General features: G+C 49.5%; 1 protein-coding gene across 2 annotated transcripts in view; it reads right to left on the reverse strand.

Annotated features, from left to right (window-relative positions):
• clec16a (C-type lectin domain containing 16A) overlaps positions 1-18400 on the reverse strand; it is a 134771-nt gene that overhangs the window by 115930 nt on the left and 441 nt on the right. For both annotated transcript variants that reach the window (XM_071390981.1, XM_071390980.1), the window contains exons 2-5: positions 16908-17036; positions 16485-16618; positions 16123-16271; positions 5857-5962 (exon numbers count right to left, since the gene is read on the reverse strand). In XM_071390981.1, coding sequence (XP_071247082.1) covers positions 5857-5962; positions 16123-16271; positions 16485-16618; positions 16908-17036 — 518 coding nt within the window. The remainder of the gene's footprint in view (positions 1-5856; positions 5963-16122; positions 16272-16484; positions 16619-16907; positions 17037-18400) is intronic.

Consider the following 18400-nt stretch of genomic DNA (forward strand, 5'->3'; position numbering starts at 1 on the left):
CTGATACGGAGGACTCTACTCTGAAAAGAGAGACCGATACGGAGGACTCTACTCTGAAAAGAGAGACTGATACGGAGGACTCTACTCTGAAAAGAGAGACCGATATGGAGGACTCTACTCTAAAGAGAGACTGATATGGAGGACTCTACTCTGAAAAGAGAGACCGATACGGAGGACTCTACTCTGAAAAGAGAGACCGATACGGAGGACTCTACTCTGAAAAGAGAGACCGATATGGAGGACTCTACTCTGAAAAGAGAGACTGATATGGAGGACTCTACCCTAAAGAGAGACTGATATGGAGGACTCTACTCTGAAAAGAGAGACTGATACGGAGGACTCTACTCTGAAAAGAGAGACCGATATGGAGGACTCTACTCTAAAGAGAGACTGATATGGAGGACTCTACTCTGAAAAGAGAGACCGATACGGAGGACTCTACTCTGAAAAGAGAGACCGATACGGAGGACTCTACTCTGAAAAGAGAGACCGATACGGAGGACTCTACTCTGAAAAGAGAGACCGATACGGAGGACTCTACTCTGAAAAGAGAGACCGATATGGAGGACTCTACTCTGAAAAGAGAGACTGATATGGAGGACTCTACCCTAAAGAGAGACTGATATGGAGGACTCTACTCTAAAGAGAGACTGATATGGAGGACTCTACTCTGAAAAGAGAGACTGATATGGAGGACTCTACTCTGAAAAGAGACTGATATGGAGGACTCTACTCTAAAGAGAGACTGATATGGAGGACTCTACTCTAAAGAGAGACTGATATGGAGGACTCTACTCTAAAGAGAGACTGATATGGAGGACTCGACTCTGAAAAGAGAGACTGATATGGAGGACTCTACTCTAAAGAGAGACTGATATGGAGGACTCTACTCTGAAAAGAGAGACTGATATGGAGGACTCTACTCTGAAGAGAGACTGATATGGAGGACTCTACTCTAAAGAGAGACCGATATGGAGGACTCTACTCTGAAAAGAGAGACTGATATGGAGGACTCGACTCTGAAAAGAGAGACTGATATGGAGGACTCTACTCTGAAAAGAGACTGATATGGAGGACTCGACTCTGAAAAGAGAGACTGATATGGAGGACTCTACTCTGAAAAGAGAGACTGATATGGAGGACTCTACTCTAAAGAGAGACTGATATGGAGGACTCTACTCTAAAGAGAGACTGATATGGAGGACTCTACTCTAAAGAGAGACTGATATGGAGGACTCTACTCTAAAGAGAGACTGATACGGAGGACTCTACTCTAAAGAGAGACTGATATGGAGGACTCTACTCTAAAGAGAGACTGATATGGAGGACTCTACTCTAAAGAGAGACTGATATGGAGGACTCTACCCTAAAGAGAGACTGATATGGAGGACTCTACTCTAAAGAGAGACTGATATGGAGGACTCTACTCTAAAGAGAGACTGATACGGAGGACTCTACTCTAAAGAGAGACTGATATGGAGGACTCTACTCTAAAGAGAGACTGATATGGAGGACTCTGCTCTAAAGAGAGACTGATATGGAGGACTCTACTCTAAAGAGAGACTGATATGGAGGACTCTACTCTGAAAAGAGACTGATATGGAGGACTCTACTCTAAAGAGAGACTGATATGGAGGACTCTACTCTGAAGAGAGAGACTGATATGGAGGACTCTACTCTAAAGAGAGACTGATATGGAGGACTCTACTCTAAAGAGAGACTGATATGGAGGACTCTACTCTAAAGAGAGACTGATATGGAGGACTCTACTCTGAAGAGAGAGACTGATATGGAGGACTCTACTCTGAAGAGAGACTGATATGGAGGACTCTACTCTAAAGAGAGACTGATATGGAGGACTCTACTCTGAAGAGAGACTGATATGGAGGACTCTACTCTGAAGAGAGAGACTGATATGGAGGACTCTACTCTAAAGAGAGACTGATATGGAGGACTCTACTCTGAAGAGAGACTGATATGGAGGACTCTGCTCTGCTCGTCGACGCTCGTCGTAACATTCTGAATACTCATCGTTAACGGTTGTACGGAGGTGTTCAGAGGCCCGGCGTTCAAAAAATTAAATGTTTCACCGCTTAGAAAATGTGTATAACAACTGTATATCAGTATTATAACAGTTGACTAGATAATGATGGGTTTGAATGACACAGAAAACCAACAAAAAGCATGCAGGTCAGTTTACACATTTAAATGATAAGCCCAAGTCAATCATATAATTAATAACATTAATGATTACTATATATATATAGACACACACATACATACAGTGAGATACATTTATTAATCAGACTTACATGAGACTGGAGTTAGGCCCACGGGAGGTTATAGAGAGAGGAGAGGAAGAGAGGGGAAAAGAGGGGGAGAGAGAGGAGGAAGATGAGGAAGAGGAGAGGAGGAGAGGAGGAGATGGGGAGAGAGAGGAGATGGGGAGAGAGAGGAGGAAGAGGAGAGGAGGAGATGGGGAGAGAGAGGAGAGAGGAGGAAGAGGAGGAAGAGGAGAGAGAGGAGAGGAGGATGAGGAGAAAAGAGGAGAGGAGGAGGAGAGAGAGGAGAGGGGAGAGAGAGGAGAGAGGGGAAGAGGAGGAAGAGGAGAGAGAGGAGAGGAGGATGAGGAGAAAAGAGGAGAGGAGGAGGAGGAGAGAGAGGAGAGGGGAGAGAGAGGAGAGAGGGGGAGCGAGAGGAAGAAGAGGAGGGAGAGGAGGAAGAGGAGGGAGAGGAGAGAGAGGAGGAGAAGGGAGAGGGGGATGGTGAGAGGGAGGGGAGGGAGAGAGCATACACAAGGTTAACGGTAGTCAGGTAGCTGTGTAGTGTCTATCACCATCATTACTAGCAGCTAGACACATTGAACAGTCTATTTAATACTGTTAAGACAGAAAGGCTTCCCCACTAAGGTTAACACACATCTACACAACCCACACAGCTAACTACCACATCTACACAACCCACACAGCTAACTGACACATCTACACAACCCACACAGCTAACTGACACATCTACACAACCCACACAGCTAACTACCACATCTACACAACCCACACAGCTAACTGACACATCTACACAACCCACACAGCTAACTAACACATCTACACAACCCACACAGCTAACTGACACATCTACACAACCCACACAGCTAACTAACACATCTACACAGCTAACTAACACATCTACACAACCCACACAGCTAACTGACACATCTACACAACCCACACAGCTAACTAACACATCTACACAGCTAACTAACACATCTACACAACCCACACAGCTAACTAACACATCTACACAACCCACACAGCTAACTAACACATCTACACAACCCACACAGCTAACTAACACATCTACACAACCCACACAGCTAACTGACACATCTACACAACCCACACAGCTAACTAACACATCTACACAACCCACACAGCTAACTAACACATCTACACAACCCACACAGCTAACTGACACATCTACACAACCCACACAGCTAACTAACACATCTACACAACCCACACAGCTAACTAACACATCTACACAACCCACACAGCTAACTAACACATCTACACAACCCACACAGCTAACTAACACATCTACACAACCCACACAGCTAACTGACACATCTACACAACCCACACACATCTACACAACCCACACAGCTAACTGACACATCTACACAACCCACACAGCTAACTAACACATCTACACAACCCACACAGCTAACTAACACATCTACACAACCCACACAGCTAACTAACACATCTACACAACCCACACAGCTAACTGACACATCTACACAACCCACACAGCTAACTAACACATCTACACAACCCACACAGCTAACTAACACATCTACACAACCCACACAGCTAACTAACACATCTACACAACCCACACAGCTAACTGACACATCTACACAACCCACACAGCTAACTAACACATCTACACAGCTAACTAACACATCTACACAACCCACACAGCTAACTCACACATCTACACAACCCACACAGCTAACTAACACATCTACACAACCCACACAGCTAACTCACACATCTACACAACCCACACAGCTAACTCACACATCTACACAACCCACACAGCTAACTGACACATCTACACAACCCACACAGCTAACTAACACATCTACACAGCTAACTACCACATCTACACAACCCACACAGCTCACTAACACATCTACACAACCCACACAGCTAACTAACACATCTACACAGCTAACTAACACATCTACACAACCCACACAGCTAACTAACACATCTACACAACCCACACAGCTAACTAACACATCTACACAACCCACACAGCTAACTGACACATCTACACAACCCACACAGCTAACTAACACATCTACACAACCCACACAGCTAACTAACACATCTACACAACCCACACAGCTAACTAACACATCTACACAACCCACACAGCTAACTAACACATCTACACAACCCACACAGCTAACTGACACATCTACACAACCCACACAGCTAACTAACACATCTACACAACCCACACAGCTAACTAACACATCTACACAACCCACACAGCTAACTAACACATCTACACAACCCACACAGCTAACTGACACATCTACACAGCTAACTGACACATCTACACAACCCACACAGCTCACTAACACATCTACACAACCCACACAGCTAACTAACACATCTACACAACCCACACAGCTAACTAACACATCTACACAACCCACACAGCTAACTAACACATCTACACAGCTAACTAACACATCTACACAACCCACACAGCTAACTAACACATCTACACAACCCACACAGCTCACTAACACATCTACACAACCCACACAGCTAACTAACACATCTACACAACCCACACAGCTAACTAACACATCTACACAACCCACACAGCTAACTGACACATCTACACAACCCACACAGCTAACTAACACATCTACACAACCCACACAGCTAACTAACACATCTACACAGCTAACTAACACATCTACACAACCCACACAGCTAACTAACACATCTACACAGCCCACACAGCTAACTAACACATCTACACAACCCACACAGCTAACTAACACATCTACACAGCTAACTACCACATCTACACAACCCACACAGCTAACTAACACATCTACACAGCTAACTAACACATCTACACAGCTAACTAACACATCTACACAACCCACACAGCTAACTAACACATCTACACAGCCCACACAGCTAACTAACACATCTACACAACCCACACAGCTAACTAACACATCTACACAACCCACACAGCTAACTAACACATCTACACAGCTAACTAACACATCTACACAACCCACACAGCTAACTAACACATCTACACAGCCCACACAGCTAACTAACACATCTACACAACCCACACAGCTAACTAACACATCTACACAGCTAACTACCACATCTACACAACCCACACAGCTAACTAACACATCTACACAGCTAACTAACACATCTACACAGCTAACTAACACATCTACACAACCCACACAGCTAACTAACACATCTACACAGCCCACACAGCTAACTAACACATCTACACAACCCACACAGCTAACTAACACATCTACACAGCTAACTAACACATCTACACAACCCACACAGCTAACTAACACATCTACACAGCCCACACAGCTAACTAACACACGGTTAAATACACCCACTGTTCAGTTAACAGTTAGATTCACACTCCAGTTAAATGGGAACCCCAAGGTCTTCATGCTGAAGCTCACATATATACCAGGGCTGGGTGGTGTGTGTGTGTGTGTGTGTGCGTGTGCGTGTGCGTGTGTGTGTGTGTGTGTGTGTGTGTGAGAGAGAGACTCACCCTTGTAGACGTTCAGTGTGATGGTTCTGACTGCGATACGGACCATGCTCTCTGGGTGGTTGAAGAACTTAATGGCCTCGGTGTACAGGGCAAAATCATTAGTGTGCTGTGTGTTGGGAGACAGAGAGGGGGCGCCAGTGAGCTCAGCTCAGCACACTGTTGTGCACAGAGAGACCACACTACCAGAGACCCCTTACCCCCTACCTCCTACCTCCTAGGGGACTAGCCCCTTACCCTCTAGTGGACTAGGCCCTTACCCCCTACCCCCTAGGGGACTAGCCCCTTACCTCCTAGGGGACTAGGCCCTTACCCCCTTACCTCCTAGGGGACTAGGCCCTTACCCCCTTACCTCCTAGGGGACAAGTCCCTTACCTCCTAGGGGACTAGTCCCTTACCCCCTACCTCCTAGGGGACTAGCCCCTTACCCCCTACCCCCTAGGGGACTAGCCTAGCCCATTACCCTCTAGTGGACTAGCCCCTTACCCCCTACCCCCTAGGGGACTAGCCTAGCCCATTACCCTCTAGTGGACTAGGCCCTTACCGCCTTACCTCCTAGGGGACTAGGCCCTTACCCCCTTACCTCCTAGGGGACGAGTCCCTTACCTCCTAGGGGACTAGTCCCTTACCCCCTACCTCCTAGGGGACTAGGCCCTTACCCCCTACCTCCAAGGGGACTAGGCCCTTAACTCCTACCTCCTAGGGGACTAGGCCCTTACCCCCTAGGGGACTAGGCCCTTACCCCCTACCTCCTAGGGGACTAGCCCCTTACCCTCTACCTCCTAGGGGACTAGTCCCTTACCCCCTACCTCCTAGGGGACTAGCCCCTTACCCCCTAAGGGACTAGCCCCTTACCCTCTAGTGGACTAGGCCCTTACCCCCTTACCTCCTAGGGGACTAGGCCCTTAACCCCTTACCTCCTAGGGGACGAGTCCCTTACCTCCTAGGGGACTAGTCCCTTACCCCCTACCTCCTAGGGGACTAGGCCCTTACCCCCTACCTCCAAGGGGACTAGCCCCTTACCCCCTACCTTCTAGGGGACTAGACCCTTACCCCTACCTCGAAGGGGACTAGGCCCTTACCCCCTAGGGGACTAGGCCCTTACCCCCTAGGGGACTAGGCCCTTACCCCCTACCTCCTAGGGGACTAGCCCCTTACCCCCTACCTTCTAGGGGACTAGACCCTTACCCCTACCTTGAAGGGGACTAGACCCTTACCCCTACCTCGAAGGGGACTAGGCCCTTACCCCCTAGGGGACTAGGCCCTTACCCCCTACCTCCTAGGGGACTAGGCCCTTACCCTCTACCTCCAAGGGGACTAGGCCCTTACCCCCTACCTCCTAGGGGACTAGGCCCTTACCCCCTACCTCCTAGGGAACCATATTCCCTATATAGTGCACTACTTTAGACCAGGTCCTATAGGGGCCCTACAGAGAGCATATGGTTCCATTTAGGACACAGCCTAGGTATAATATGAGGAACTAAATCAACATGTGTTTAATTCCCAGCATCACAAGCACAGACACAGTGGTGTTGGGGATGGAATTATCATTCACTTCAGAAGACAGTGTTAACGCGCCGTAGCTAGTTACAGGGCAACGTGATGTAGTTAGTTACAGGGCGACGTGCTGTAGTTAGTTACAGGGCGACGTGCTGTAGTTAGTTACAGGGCGACGTGCTGTAGTTAGTTACAGGACGACGTGCCGTAGTTAGTTACAGGACGACGTGCCGTAGTTAGTTACAGGGGGACGTGCCGTAGTTAGTTACAGGGGGACGTGCCGTAGTTAGTTACAGGGCGACGTGCCGTAGTTAGTTACAGGGCGACGTGCCGTAGTTAGTTACAGGGCGACGTGCTGTAGTTAGTTACAGGGCGACGTGCCGTAGTTAGTTACAGGACGACGTGCCGTAGTTAGTTACAGGGGGACGTGCCGTAGTTAGTTACAGGGCGACGTGCCGTAGTTAGTTACAGGGCGACGTGCCGTAGTTAGTTACAGGGCGACGTGCCGTAGTTAGTTACAGGGCGACGTGCTGTAGTTAGTTACAGGGCGACGTGCCGTAGTTAGTTACAGGGCGACGTGCCGTAGTTAGTTACAGGGCGACGTGCCGTAGTTAGTTACAGGGCGACGTGCCGTAGTTAGTTACAGGGCGACGTGCCGTAGTTAGTTACAGGGCGACGTGCCGTAGTTAGTTACAGGGCGACGTGCCGTAGTTAGTTACAGGGCGACGTGCCGTAGTTAGTTACAGGGCGACGTGCCGTAGTTAGTTACAGGGCGACGTGCCGTAGTTAGTTACAGGGCGACGTGCCGTAGTTAGTTACAGGGCGACGTGATGTAGTTAGTTACAGGGCGACGTGATGTAGTTAGTTACAGGGCGACGTGCCGTAGTTAGTTACAGGGCGACGTGCCGTAGTTAGTTACAGGGCGACGTGCCGTAGTTAGTTACAGGGCGACGTGCCGTAGTTAGTTACAGGGCGACGCGCCGTAGTTAGTTACAGGGCGACGTGATGTAGTTAGTTACAGGGCGACGTGATGTAGTTAGTTACAGGGCGACGTGCCGTAGTTAGTTACAGGGCGACGTGATGTAGTTAGTTCCAGGGCGACGTGCTGTAGTTAGTTACAGGGCGACGTGTCGTAGTTAGTTACAGGGTGCCGTAGTTAGTTACAGGGTGCCGTAGTTAGTTACAGGGTGCCGTAGTTAGTTACAGGGTGCCGTAGTTAGTTACAGGACGACGTGCCGTAGTTAGTTACAAGGCGACGTGCTGTAGTTAGTTACAGGGTGACGTGCTGTAGTTAGTAACAGGGTGCTGTAGTTAGTTACAGGGTGACGTGCTGTAGTTAGTTACAGGGTGACGTGCTGTAGTTAGTTACAGGATGACGTGCCGTAGTTAGTTACAGGGCGACGTGATGTAGTTAGTTACAGGACGACGTGCCGTAGTTAGTTACAGGACGACGTGCCGTAGTTAGTTACAGGGCGACGTGCCGTAGTTAGTTACAGGGCGACGTGCCGTAGTTAGTTACAGGGCGACGTGCCGTAGTTAGTTACAGGGCGACGTGCCGTAGTTAGTTACAGGGCGACGTGCCGTAGTTAGTTACAGGGCGACGTGCCGTAGTTAGTTACAGGGCGACGTGCCGTAGTTAGTTACAGGGCGACGTGCCGTAGGTAGTTACAGGGCGACGTGATGTAGTTAGTTACAGGGCGACGTGCCGTAGTTAGTTACAGGGCGACGTGCCGTAGTTAGTTACAGGGCGACGTGCCGTAGTTAGTTACAGGGCGACGTGCCGTAGTTAGTTACAGGACGACGTGCCGTAGTTAGTTACAGGGCGACGTGCCGTAGTTAGTTACAGGGCGACGTGCCGTAGTTAGTTACAGGGCGACGTGCCGTAGTTAGTTACAGGGCGACGTGCCGTAGTTAGTTACAGGGCGACGTGCCGTAGTTAGTTACAGGGCGACGTGCCGTAGTTAGTTACAGGGCGACGTGCCGTAGTTAGTTACAGGGCGACGTGCCGTAGTTAGTTACAGGGCGACGCGCCGTAGTTAGTTTCAGGACGACGCGCCGTAGTTAGTTACAGGGCGACGTGCCGTAGTTAGTTACAGGGCGACGTGCCGTAGTTAGTTACAGGGCGACGTGCCGTAGTTAGTTACAGGGCGATGTGCCGTAGTTAGTTACAGGGCGACGTGCCGTAGTTAGTTACAGGGCGACGTGCCGTAGTCAGTTACAGGGCGACGTGCCGTAGTTAGTTACAGGGCGACGTGCCGTAGTTAGTTACAGGGCGACGTGCCGTAGTTAGTTACAGGGCGACGTGCCGTAGTTAGTTACAGGGCGACGTGCCGTAGTTCGTTACAGGGCGACGTGCCGTAGTTAGTTACAGGGCGACGTGCCGTAGTTAGTTACAGGGCGACGTGCCGTAGTTAGTTACAGGGCGACGTGCCGTAGTTAGTTACAGGGTGACGTGCTGTAGTTAGTTACAGGGCGACGTGCCGTAGTTAGTTACAGGGCGACGTGCCGTAGTTAGTTACAGGGTGCCGTAGTTAGTTACAGGGCGACATGCCGTAGTTAGTTACAGGGTGACGTGCTGTAGTTAGTTACAGGGCGACGCGCCGTAGTTAGTTACAGGGCGACGTGCCGTAGTTAGTTACAGGGCGACGCGCCGTAGTTAGTTACAGGGCGACGTGCCGTAGTTAGTTACAGGGCGACGCGCCGTAGTTAGTTACAGGGCGACGTGCCGTAGTTAGTTACAGGGCGACGTGCCGTAGTTAGTTACAGGGCGACGTGCCGTAGTTAGTTACAGGGCGACGTGCCGTAGTTAGTTACAGGGCGACGTGCCGTAGTTAGTTACAGGGCGACGTGCCGTAGTTCGTTACAGGGCGACGTGCCGTAGTTAGTTACAGGGCGACGTGCCGTAGTTAGTTACAGGGCGACGTGCCGTAGTTAGTTACAGGGCGACGTGCCGTAGTTAGTTACAGGGTGACGTGCTGTAGTTAGTTACAGGGCGACGTGCCGTAGTTAGTTACAGGGCGACGTGCCGTAGTTCGTTACAGGATGACGTGCCGTAGTTAGTTACAGGGAGACGTGCCGTAGTTAGTTACAGGGTGACGTGCTGTAGTTAGTTACAGGGCGACGTGCCGTAGTTAGTTACAGGGCGACGTGCCGTAGTTAGTTACAGGGCGACGTGCCGTAGTTAGTTACAGGGCGACGTGCCGTAGTTAGTTACAGGGTGACGTGCTGTAGTTAGTTACAGGGTGCCGTAGTTAGTTACAGGGCGACATGCCGTAGTTAGTTACAGGGCGACGCGCCGTAGTTAGTTACAGGGCGACGTGCCGTAGTTAGTTACAGGGCGACGTGCCGTAGTTAGTTACAGGGCGACGTGCCGTAGTTAGTTACAGGGTGCCGTAGTTAGTTACAGGGCGACATGCCGTAGTTAGTTACAGGGCGACGCGCCGTAGTTAGTTACAGGGCGACGCGCCGTAGTTAGTTACAGGGCGACGTGCCGTAGTTAGTTACAGGGCGACGTGCCGTAGTTAGTTACAGGGCGACGTGCCGTAGTTAGTTACAGGGTGCCGTAGTTAGTTACAGGGCGACATGCCGTAGTTAGTTACAGGGTGACGTGCTGTAGTTAGTTACAGGGCGACGCGCCGTAGTTAGTTACAGGGCGACGTGCCGTAGTTAGTTACAGGGCGACGCGCCGTAGTTAGTTACAGGGCGACGTGCCGTAGTTAGTTACAGGGCGACGCGCCGTAGTTAGTTACAGGGCGACGTGCCGTAGTTAGTTACAGGGCGACGTGCTGTAGTTAGTTACAGGGTGCCGTAGTTAGTTACAGGGCGACGTGCTGTAGTTAGTTACAGGGTGCCGTAGTTAGTTACAGGGCGACGCGCCGTAGTTAGTTACAGTGCGACGTGCCGTAGTTAGTTACAGGGCGACGTGCTGTAGTTAGTTACAAGGCGACGCGCCGTAGTTAGTTACAGGGCGACGTGCCGTAGTTAGTTACAGGGCGACGTGCCGTAGTTAGTTACAGGGCGACGTGCCGTAGTTAGTTACAGGGCGACGTGCTGTAGTTAGTTACAGGGTGACGTGCCGTAGTTAGTTACAGGGCGACGTGCCGTAGTTAGTTACAGGGCGACGTGCCGTAGTTAGTTACAGGGCGACGTGCCGTAGTTAGTTACAGGGCGACGTGCCGTAGTTAGTTACAGGGCGACGTGCCGTAGTTAGTTACAGGGCGACGTGCCGTAGTTAGTTACAGGGTGCCGTAGTTAGTTACAGGGCGACATGCCGTAGTTAGTTACAGGGTGACGTGCTGTAGTTAGTTACAGGGCGACGCGCCGTAGTTAGTTACAGGGCGACGTGCCGTAGTTAGTTACAGGGCGATGCGCCGTAGTTAGTTACAGGGCGACGTGCCGTAGTTAGTTACAGGGCGACGCGCCGTAGTTAGTTACAGGGCGACGTGCCGTAGTTAGTTACAGGGCGACGTGCTGTAGTTAGTTACAGGGTGCCGTAGTTAGTTACAGGGCGACGTGCTGTAGTTAGTTACAGGGTGCCGTAGTTAGTTACAGGGCGACGCGCCGTAGTTAGTTACAGTGCGACGTGCCGTAGTTAGTTACAGGGCGACGTGCTGTAGTTAGTTACAGGGCAACGCGCCGTAGTTAGTTACAGGGCGACGTGCCGTAGTTAGTTACAGGGCGACGTGCCGTAGTTAGTTACAGGGCGACGTGCCGTAGTTAGTTACAGGGCGACGTGCTGTAGTTAGTTACAGGGTGACGTGCCGTAGTTAGTTACAGGGCGACGTGCCGTAGTTAGTTACAGGGCGACGTGCCGTAGTTAGTTACAGGGCGACGTGCCGTAGTTAGTTACAGGGCGACGTGCCGTAGTTAGTTACAGGGCGACGTGCCGTAGTTAGTTACAGGGCGACGTGCCGTAGTTAGTTACAGGGTGACGTGCTGTAGTTAGTTACAGGGCGACGTGCCGTAGTTAGTTACAGGGCGACGTGCCGTAGTTAGTTACAGGGCGACGTGCCGTAGTTAGTTACAGGACGACGTGCCGTAGTTAGTTACAGGGCGACGTGCTGTAGTTAGTTACAGGGTGACGTGCCGTAGTTAGTTACAGGGCGACGTGCCGTAGTTAGTTACAGGGTGACGTGCTGTAGTTAGTTACAGGGCGACGTGCCGTAGTTAGTTACAGGGCGACGTGCTGTAGTTAGTTACAGGGCGACGTGCCGTAGTTAGTTACAGGGCGACGTGATGTAGTTAGTTACAGGGCGACGTGCCGTAGTTAGTTACAGGGCGACGTGCTGTAGTTAGTTACAGGGCGACGTGCTGTAGTTAGTTACAGGGCGACGTGCTGTAGTTAGTTACAGGGCGACGTGCTGTAGTTAGTTACAGGGCGACGTGCTGTAGTTAGTTACAGGACAACCCTGCATCTAATTCTAGTAGCGACTAGATTCTCAGAACTACAGATAGCTGGAATCAGGCTGGAATAAGCAGGGAATCTGGAATCGTGTTATTTTGGGGGGGAAGTTAGCAGCATTTTCCCAGCCTACGACAACATACTGTAGTGACTTAATACGTAGGGATTAAAACCTAGTGTTCGTTTAGCAGGTTGGGGGGGCAGGTTGTTATAGCAGGTCTACAGGCAGCTGATCTCTGTCTCTCTGGGGGGGGGGGGGCTCCCTGAGACCTCCAGCCAATCACAGACAGGGTCAGAGGTTAAACGTCAGGGGTCAGCTAGAGAGGTCACAGGGAACAGAGGAGTATTAGCCCAATTCCAAGGCTGCAGCCCCAAATTATCCACTTCCTCCCCAAAAGTGTACACTTGCACACTTCTCATCATGGATTTAACATAATGGTGGAAACTCCAGCCAATGGTTACACCAATCCTATGCTTTTAAATCCACGACGGGCAATGTTCAAGTGCACACTTCAGGAAGAGAGGGGAATTGGGCTAAGAGGGGCTACCATTGACAGTACACCAATAACTTTTCCCCATACACAGAAGCCAAAGGTCGAGTGCTGAAACACAAAGGTCAATTGCAAAGGTCGTGTCCCAAAAGGCCCCTCATTCCCTATATAGGGCACTACATTATGGCCCCTCATTCCCCTATATAGGAAACTACATTATGGCCCCTCATTCCCTATATAGGGCACTACATTATGGTCCCTTATTCCCCTATATAGGGCACTACATTATGGCCCCTCATTCCCTATATAGGGCACTACATTATGGCCCCTCATTCCCCTATATAGGGCACTACATTATGGCCCCTCATTCCCCTATATAGGGCACTACATTATGGCCCCTCATTCCCCTATATAGGGCACTACATTATGGTCCCTTATTCCCCTATATAGGGCACTACATTATGGCCCCTCAATCCCTAAATAGGGCACTACATTATGGTCCCTCACTCCCTATATAGGGCACTACATTATGGCCCCTCACTCTCTATATAGGGCACTACATTATGGTCCCTTATTCCCCTATATAGGGCACTACATTATGGCCCCTCATTCCCCTATATAGGGCACTACATTATGGCCCCTCATTCCCCTATATAGGGCACTACATTATGGTCCCTTATTCCCCTATATAGGGCACTACATTATGGTCCCTTATTCCCCTATATAGGGCACTACATTATGGCCCCTCATTCCCCTATATAGGGCACTACATTATGGTCCCTTATTCCCCTATATAGGGCACTACATTATGGCCCCTCAATCCCTATATAGGGCACTACATTATGGCCCCTCAATCCCTATATAGGGCACTACATTATGGCCCCTCATTCCCCTATATAGGGCACTACATTATGGCCCCTCATTCCCCTATATAGGGCACTACATTATGGTCCCTTATTCCCCTATATAGGGCACTACATTATGGTCCCTTATTCCCCTATATAGGGCACTACATTATGGCCCCTCATTCCCCTATATAGGGCACTACATTATGGTCCCTTATTCCCCTATATAGGGCACTACATTATGGCCCCTCAATCCCTATATAGGGCACTACATTATGGCCCCTCAATCCCTATATAGGGCACTACATTATGGCCCCTCATTCCCCTATATAGGGCACTACATTATGTCCCCTCACTCCCTATATAGGGCACTACATTATGGCCCCTCACTCCCTATATAGGGCACTACATTATGGCCCCTCACTCTCTATATAGGGCACTACATTATGGCCCCTCAATCCCTATATAGGGCACTACATTATTGTCCCTTACTCCCTATATAGGGCACTACATTATGGTCCCTTATTCCCTATATAGGGCACTACATTATGGTCCCTCATTCCCTATATAGGGCACTACATTATTGTCCCTTACTCCCTATATAGGGCACTACATTATGGTCCCTCATTCCCTATATAGGGCACTACATTATGGCCCCTCATTCCCCTATATAGGGCACTACATTATGGCCCCTCATTCCCCTATATAGGGCACTACATTATGGCCCCTCATTCCCCTATATAGGGCACTACATTATGGTCCCTCACTCTCTATATAGGGCACTACATTATGGCCCCTCATTCCCCTATATAGGGCACTACATTATGGCCCCTCACTCCCTATATAGGGCACTACATTATGGCCCCTCATTCCCTATATAGGGCACTACATTATGGCCCCTCATTCCCCTATATAGGGCACTACATTATGGCCCCTCACTCCCTATATAGGGCACTACATTATGGCCCCTCACTCCCTATATAGGGCACTACATTATGGCCCCTCATTCCCTATACAGGGCACTACATTATGGTCCCTTATTCCCCTATATAGGGCACTACATTATGTCCCCTCACTCCCTATATAGGGCACTACATTATGGCCCCTCACTCCCTATATAGGGCACTACATTATGGCCCCTCACTCTCTATATAGGGCACTACATTATGGCCCCTCAATCCCTATATAGGGCACTACATTATGGCCCCTCATTCCCTATATAGGGCACTACATTATGGCCCCTCATTCCCCTATATAGGGCACTACATTATGGCCCCTCACTCCCTATATAGGGCACTACATTATGGCCCCTCACTCTCTATATAGGGCACTACATTATGGCCCCTCAATCCCTATATAGGGCACTACATTATGGCCCCTCATTCCCTATATAGGGCACTACATTATGGCCCCTCACTCCCTATATAGGGCATTACATTATGGCCCCTCATTCCCCTATATAGGGCACTACATTATGGCCCCTCAATCCCTATATAGGGCACTACATTATGGCCCCTCATTCCCTATATAGGGCACTACATTATGGCCCCTCACTCCCTATATAGGGCATTACATTATGGCCCCTCATTCCCCTATATAGGGCACTACATTATGGCCCCTCATTCCCCTATATAGGGCACTACATTATGGCCCCTCACTCCCTATATAGGGCACTACATTATGGCCCCTCACTCCCTATATAGGGCACTACATTATGGCCCCTCACTCCCTATATAGGGCACTACATTATGGCCCCTCACTCTCTATATAGGGCACTACATTATGGCCCCTCAATCCCTATATAGGGCACTACATTATGCTCCCTTACTCCCTATATAGGGCACTACATTATGGTCCCTTACTCCCTAAATAGGACACTACATTTACATGTTAGTCATTTAACAGACTATCCAGAGCCACTTACAGTAGTGAGTCATTTAGTAGACTCTCTGTGTAGTTCTCCAGTCACACCCCCCCCCCCCCCCTCACCTCGTTATAGAAGAAGTGTACGGTGTAGTTGTCCCCCCCCCCTCACCTCGTTATAGAAGAAGTGTACGGTGTGATTGTTCAGTTTGAGTGACAGGGTCTTCAGGAAGGAGATATAGTAGGCCATGATCTCCTCGTCTGAGAAGTCAAACTTGTGAACGATGATGGAGTTGACGTGGTTGTTGGAGAGCAGATAATCTAGAGGGGGAGAAAACAGTTATATGATGGAGGTGACAACAGAAATATCTTATTCAGGCTGATTGAAACTCTGGGGCATCTAAACCACAGGTGGCCAGTGTGTGTGTGTGTGTGTGTGTGTGTGTGTGTGTGTGTGTGTGTGTGTGTGTGTGTGTGTGTGTGTGTGTGTGTGTGTGTGTGTGTGTGTGTGTGTGTGTGTGTGTGTGTACTCACAGAGCGACGTCTCGTGGCTGATATTTTCAAACAGGATGTTGAGTGTCTGGAGCAGCTGGACACAGACGTAACGACCGGACTTCTGACGAAGGATATTCAGGAAGAACGCAAACATATTCTTCTCCAGGAAGAAGCTGAGAACAGAGTAGAGGAGAGTAGAGTAGAACAGAGTAGAATTAAGAATAGAGTAGAATAAAGTAGAATTAAGTAGAGTAGAGTACAATAGAGAGGAATAGAGTAGAACAGAGTAGAACAAAGAATAGAGCAGAATAAAGTAGATGTAAGTAGAGTACAGTACAATAGAGAGGAATAGAGTAGAATAAAGTAGAGAGGAATAGAGGAGAAAAGAAGGGGATAGAGTAGAGTACAATAGAGAGGAGTAGAACAGAATAGAGTAGAGTAGAGTCATGGTTAAAGTCTTACTCGAAGACGGAGCTGTCGTTCTGGTCTCCCCAGATGAGTATCTCAGTGATGGAGCGAATGGTCTCCACCAGCAGGTTCCTGTTGCTGTCTGTTACTGTCGTGTTCTTAGTTAGGACATGGTACATATACCTAGAGGGAGGAGAGAGGAGGGAGGAGAGGTGAGGGAGGGAGGAGAGGTGAGGGAGGGAGGAGAGGTGAGGGAGGGAGGAGAGGTGAGGGAGGGAGAAGAGGAGGGAGGAGAGGAGGGAGGAGAGGTGAGGGAGGGAGGAGAGGTGAGGGAGGGAGAGAAGGAGGGAGGGAGAGAAGGAGGGAGGAGAGAAGGAGGGAGGAGAGAAGGAGGGAGGGAGAGAAGGAGGGAGGGAGGGAGAGAGGAGGGAGAAGAGGAGGGAGGAGAGGTGAGGGAGGGAGGAGAGAGGAGGGAGGGAGAGAGGGAGGGAGAGAAGGAGGGAGGGAGAGAGGAGGGAGAAGAGAGGAGGGAGGAGAGAAGAGGGAGGGAGAGAAGGAGGGAGAGAAGGAGGGAGGGAGGGAGAAGAAGAGGGAGGGAGAAGAAGAGGGAGGGAGAAGAGGAGGGAGGAGAGAGGAGGGAGGAGAGGTGAGAGAGGGAGGAGAGAAGAGGGAGGAGAGGTGAGGGAGAGAAGGAGGGAGGGAGAGAGGAGGGAGAAGAGGAGGTAGGAGAGGAGGCAGGAGAGGAGGGAGGAGAGGAGGGAGGAGAGGAAGGGAGGAGAGGAGGGGAGGAGAGGATATGGACAATGTTAGAAAACAGGTTGCTTTTCAGTAAAACGTGTGCTGGCTATACTGCACTGTCAATTTGAACTGGCACACACACTCTGGAAGACGGAATATGACTAGCCTACCAACACAGACGGGATAGTATGGACCCATACACTAACGTTAGTACTGTAAACCAAATACGTTAGCAACCTAACGTTACTGTAGTTTCCTTGTCAGAACTGTGTGAACAATGTCAGATGTATATGACTGCTACTAACGTTAGCTAGCTAGCTAACTACATGATGGGTGCCATTACTTGACAACAGCTAGATCTACTAACGTTAGCTAGCTACATGATGGGTGCTATTACTTGACAACAGCTAGATCTACTAACGTTAGCTAGCTAGCTAACTACATGATGGGTGCCATTACTTGACAACAGCTAGATCTGCTAACGTTAGTTAGCTAGCTAACTTCATGATGGATGTCATTAATTGACAACAGCTAGATCTACTAACGTTAGCTAGCTAGCTAACTACATGATGGATGTCATTAATTGACAACAGCTAGATCTGCTAACGTTAGCTAGCTACATGATGGGTGTCATTACTTGACAACAGCTAGATCTACTAGCGTTAGCTAGCTACATGATGGGTGTCATTACTTGACAACAGCTAGATCTACTAACGTTAGCTAGTAGCCTGATCGGGCATAGCTAAGTGGATTAGCTAGGTTTGCTAACAATGTAACGTTAGCTAGTAAACTATTGGGGTTAGCTGGCT

This window comes from Salvelinus alpinus, chromosome 1 (assembly GCF_045679555.1).
Source record: "Salvelinus alpinus chromosome 1, SLU_Salpinus.1, whole genome shotgun sequence".
Taxonomy (NCBI): domain Eukaryota; kingdom Metazoa; phylum Chordata; class Actinopteri; order Salmoniformes; family Salmonidae; genus Salvelinus; species Salvelinus alpinus.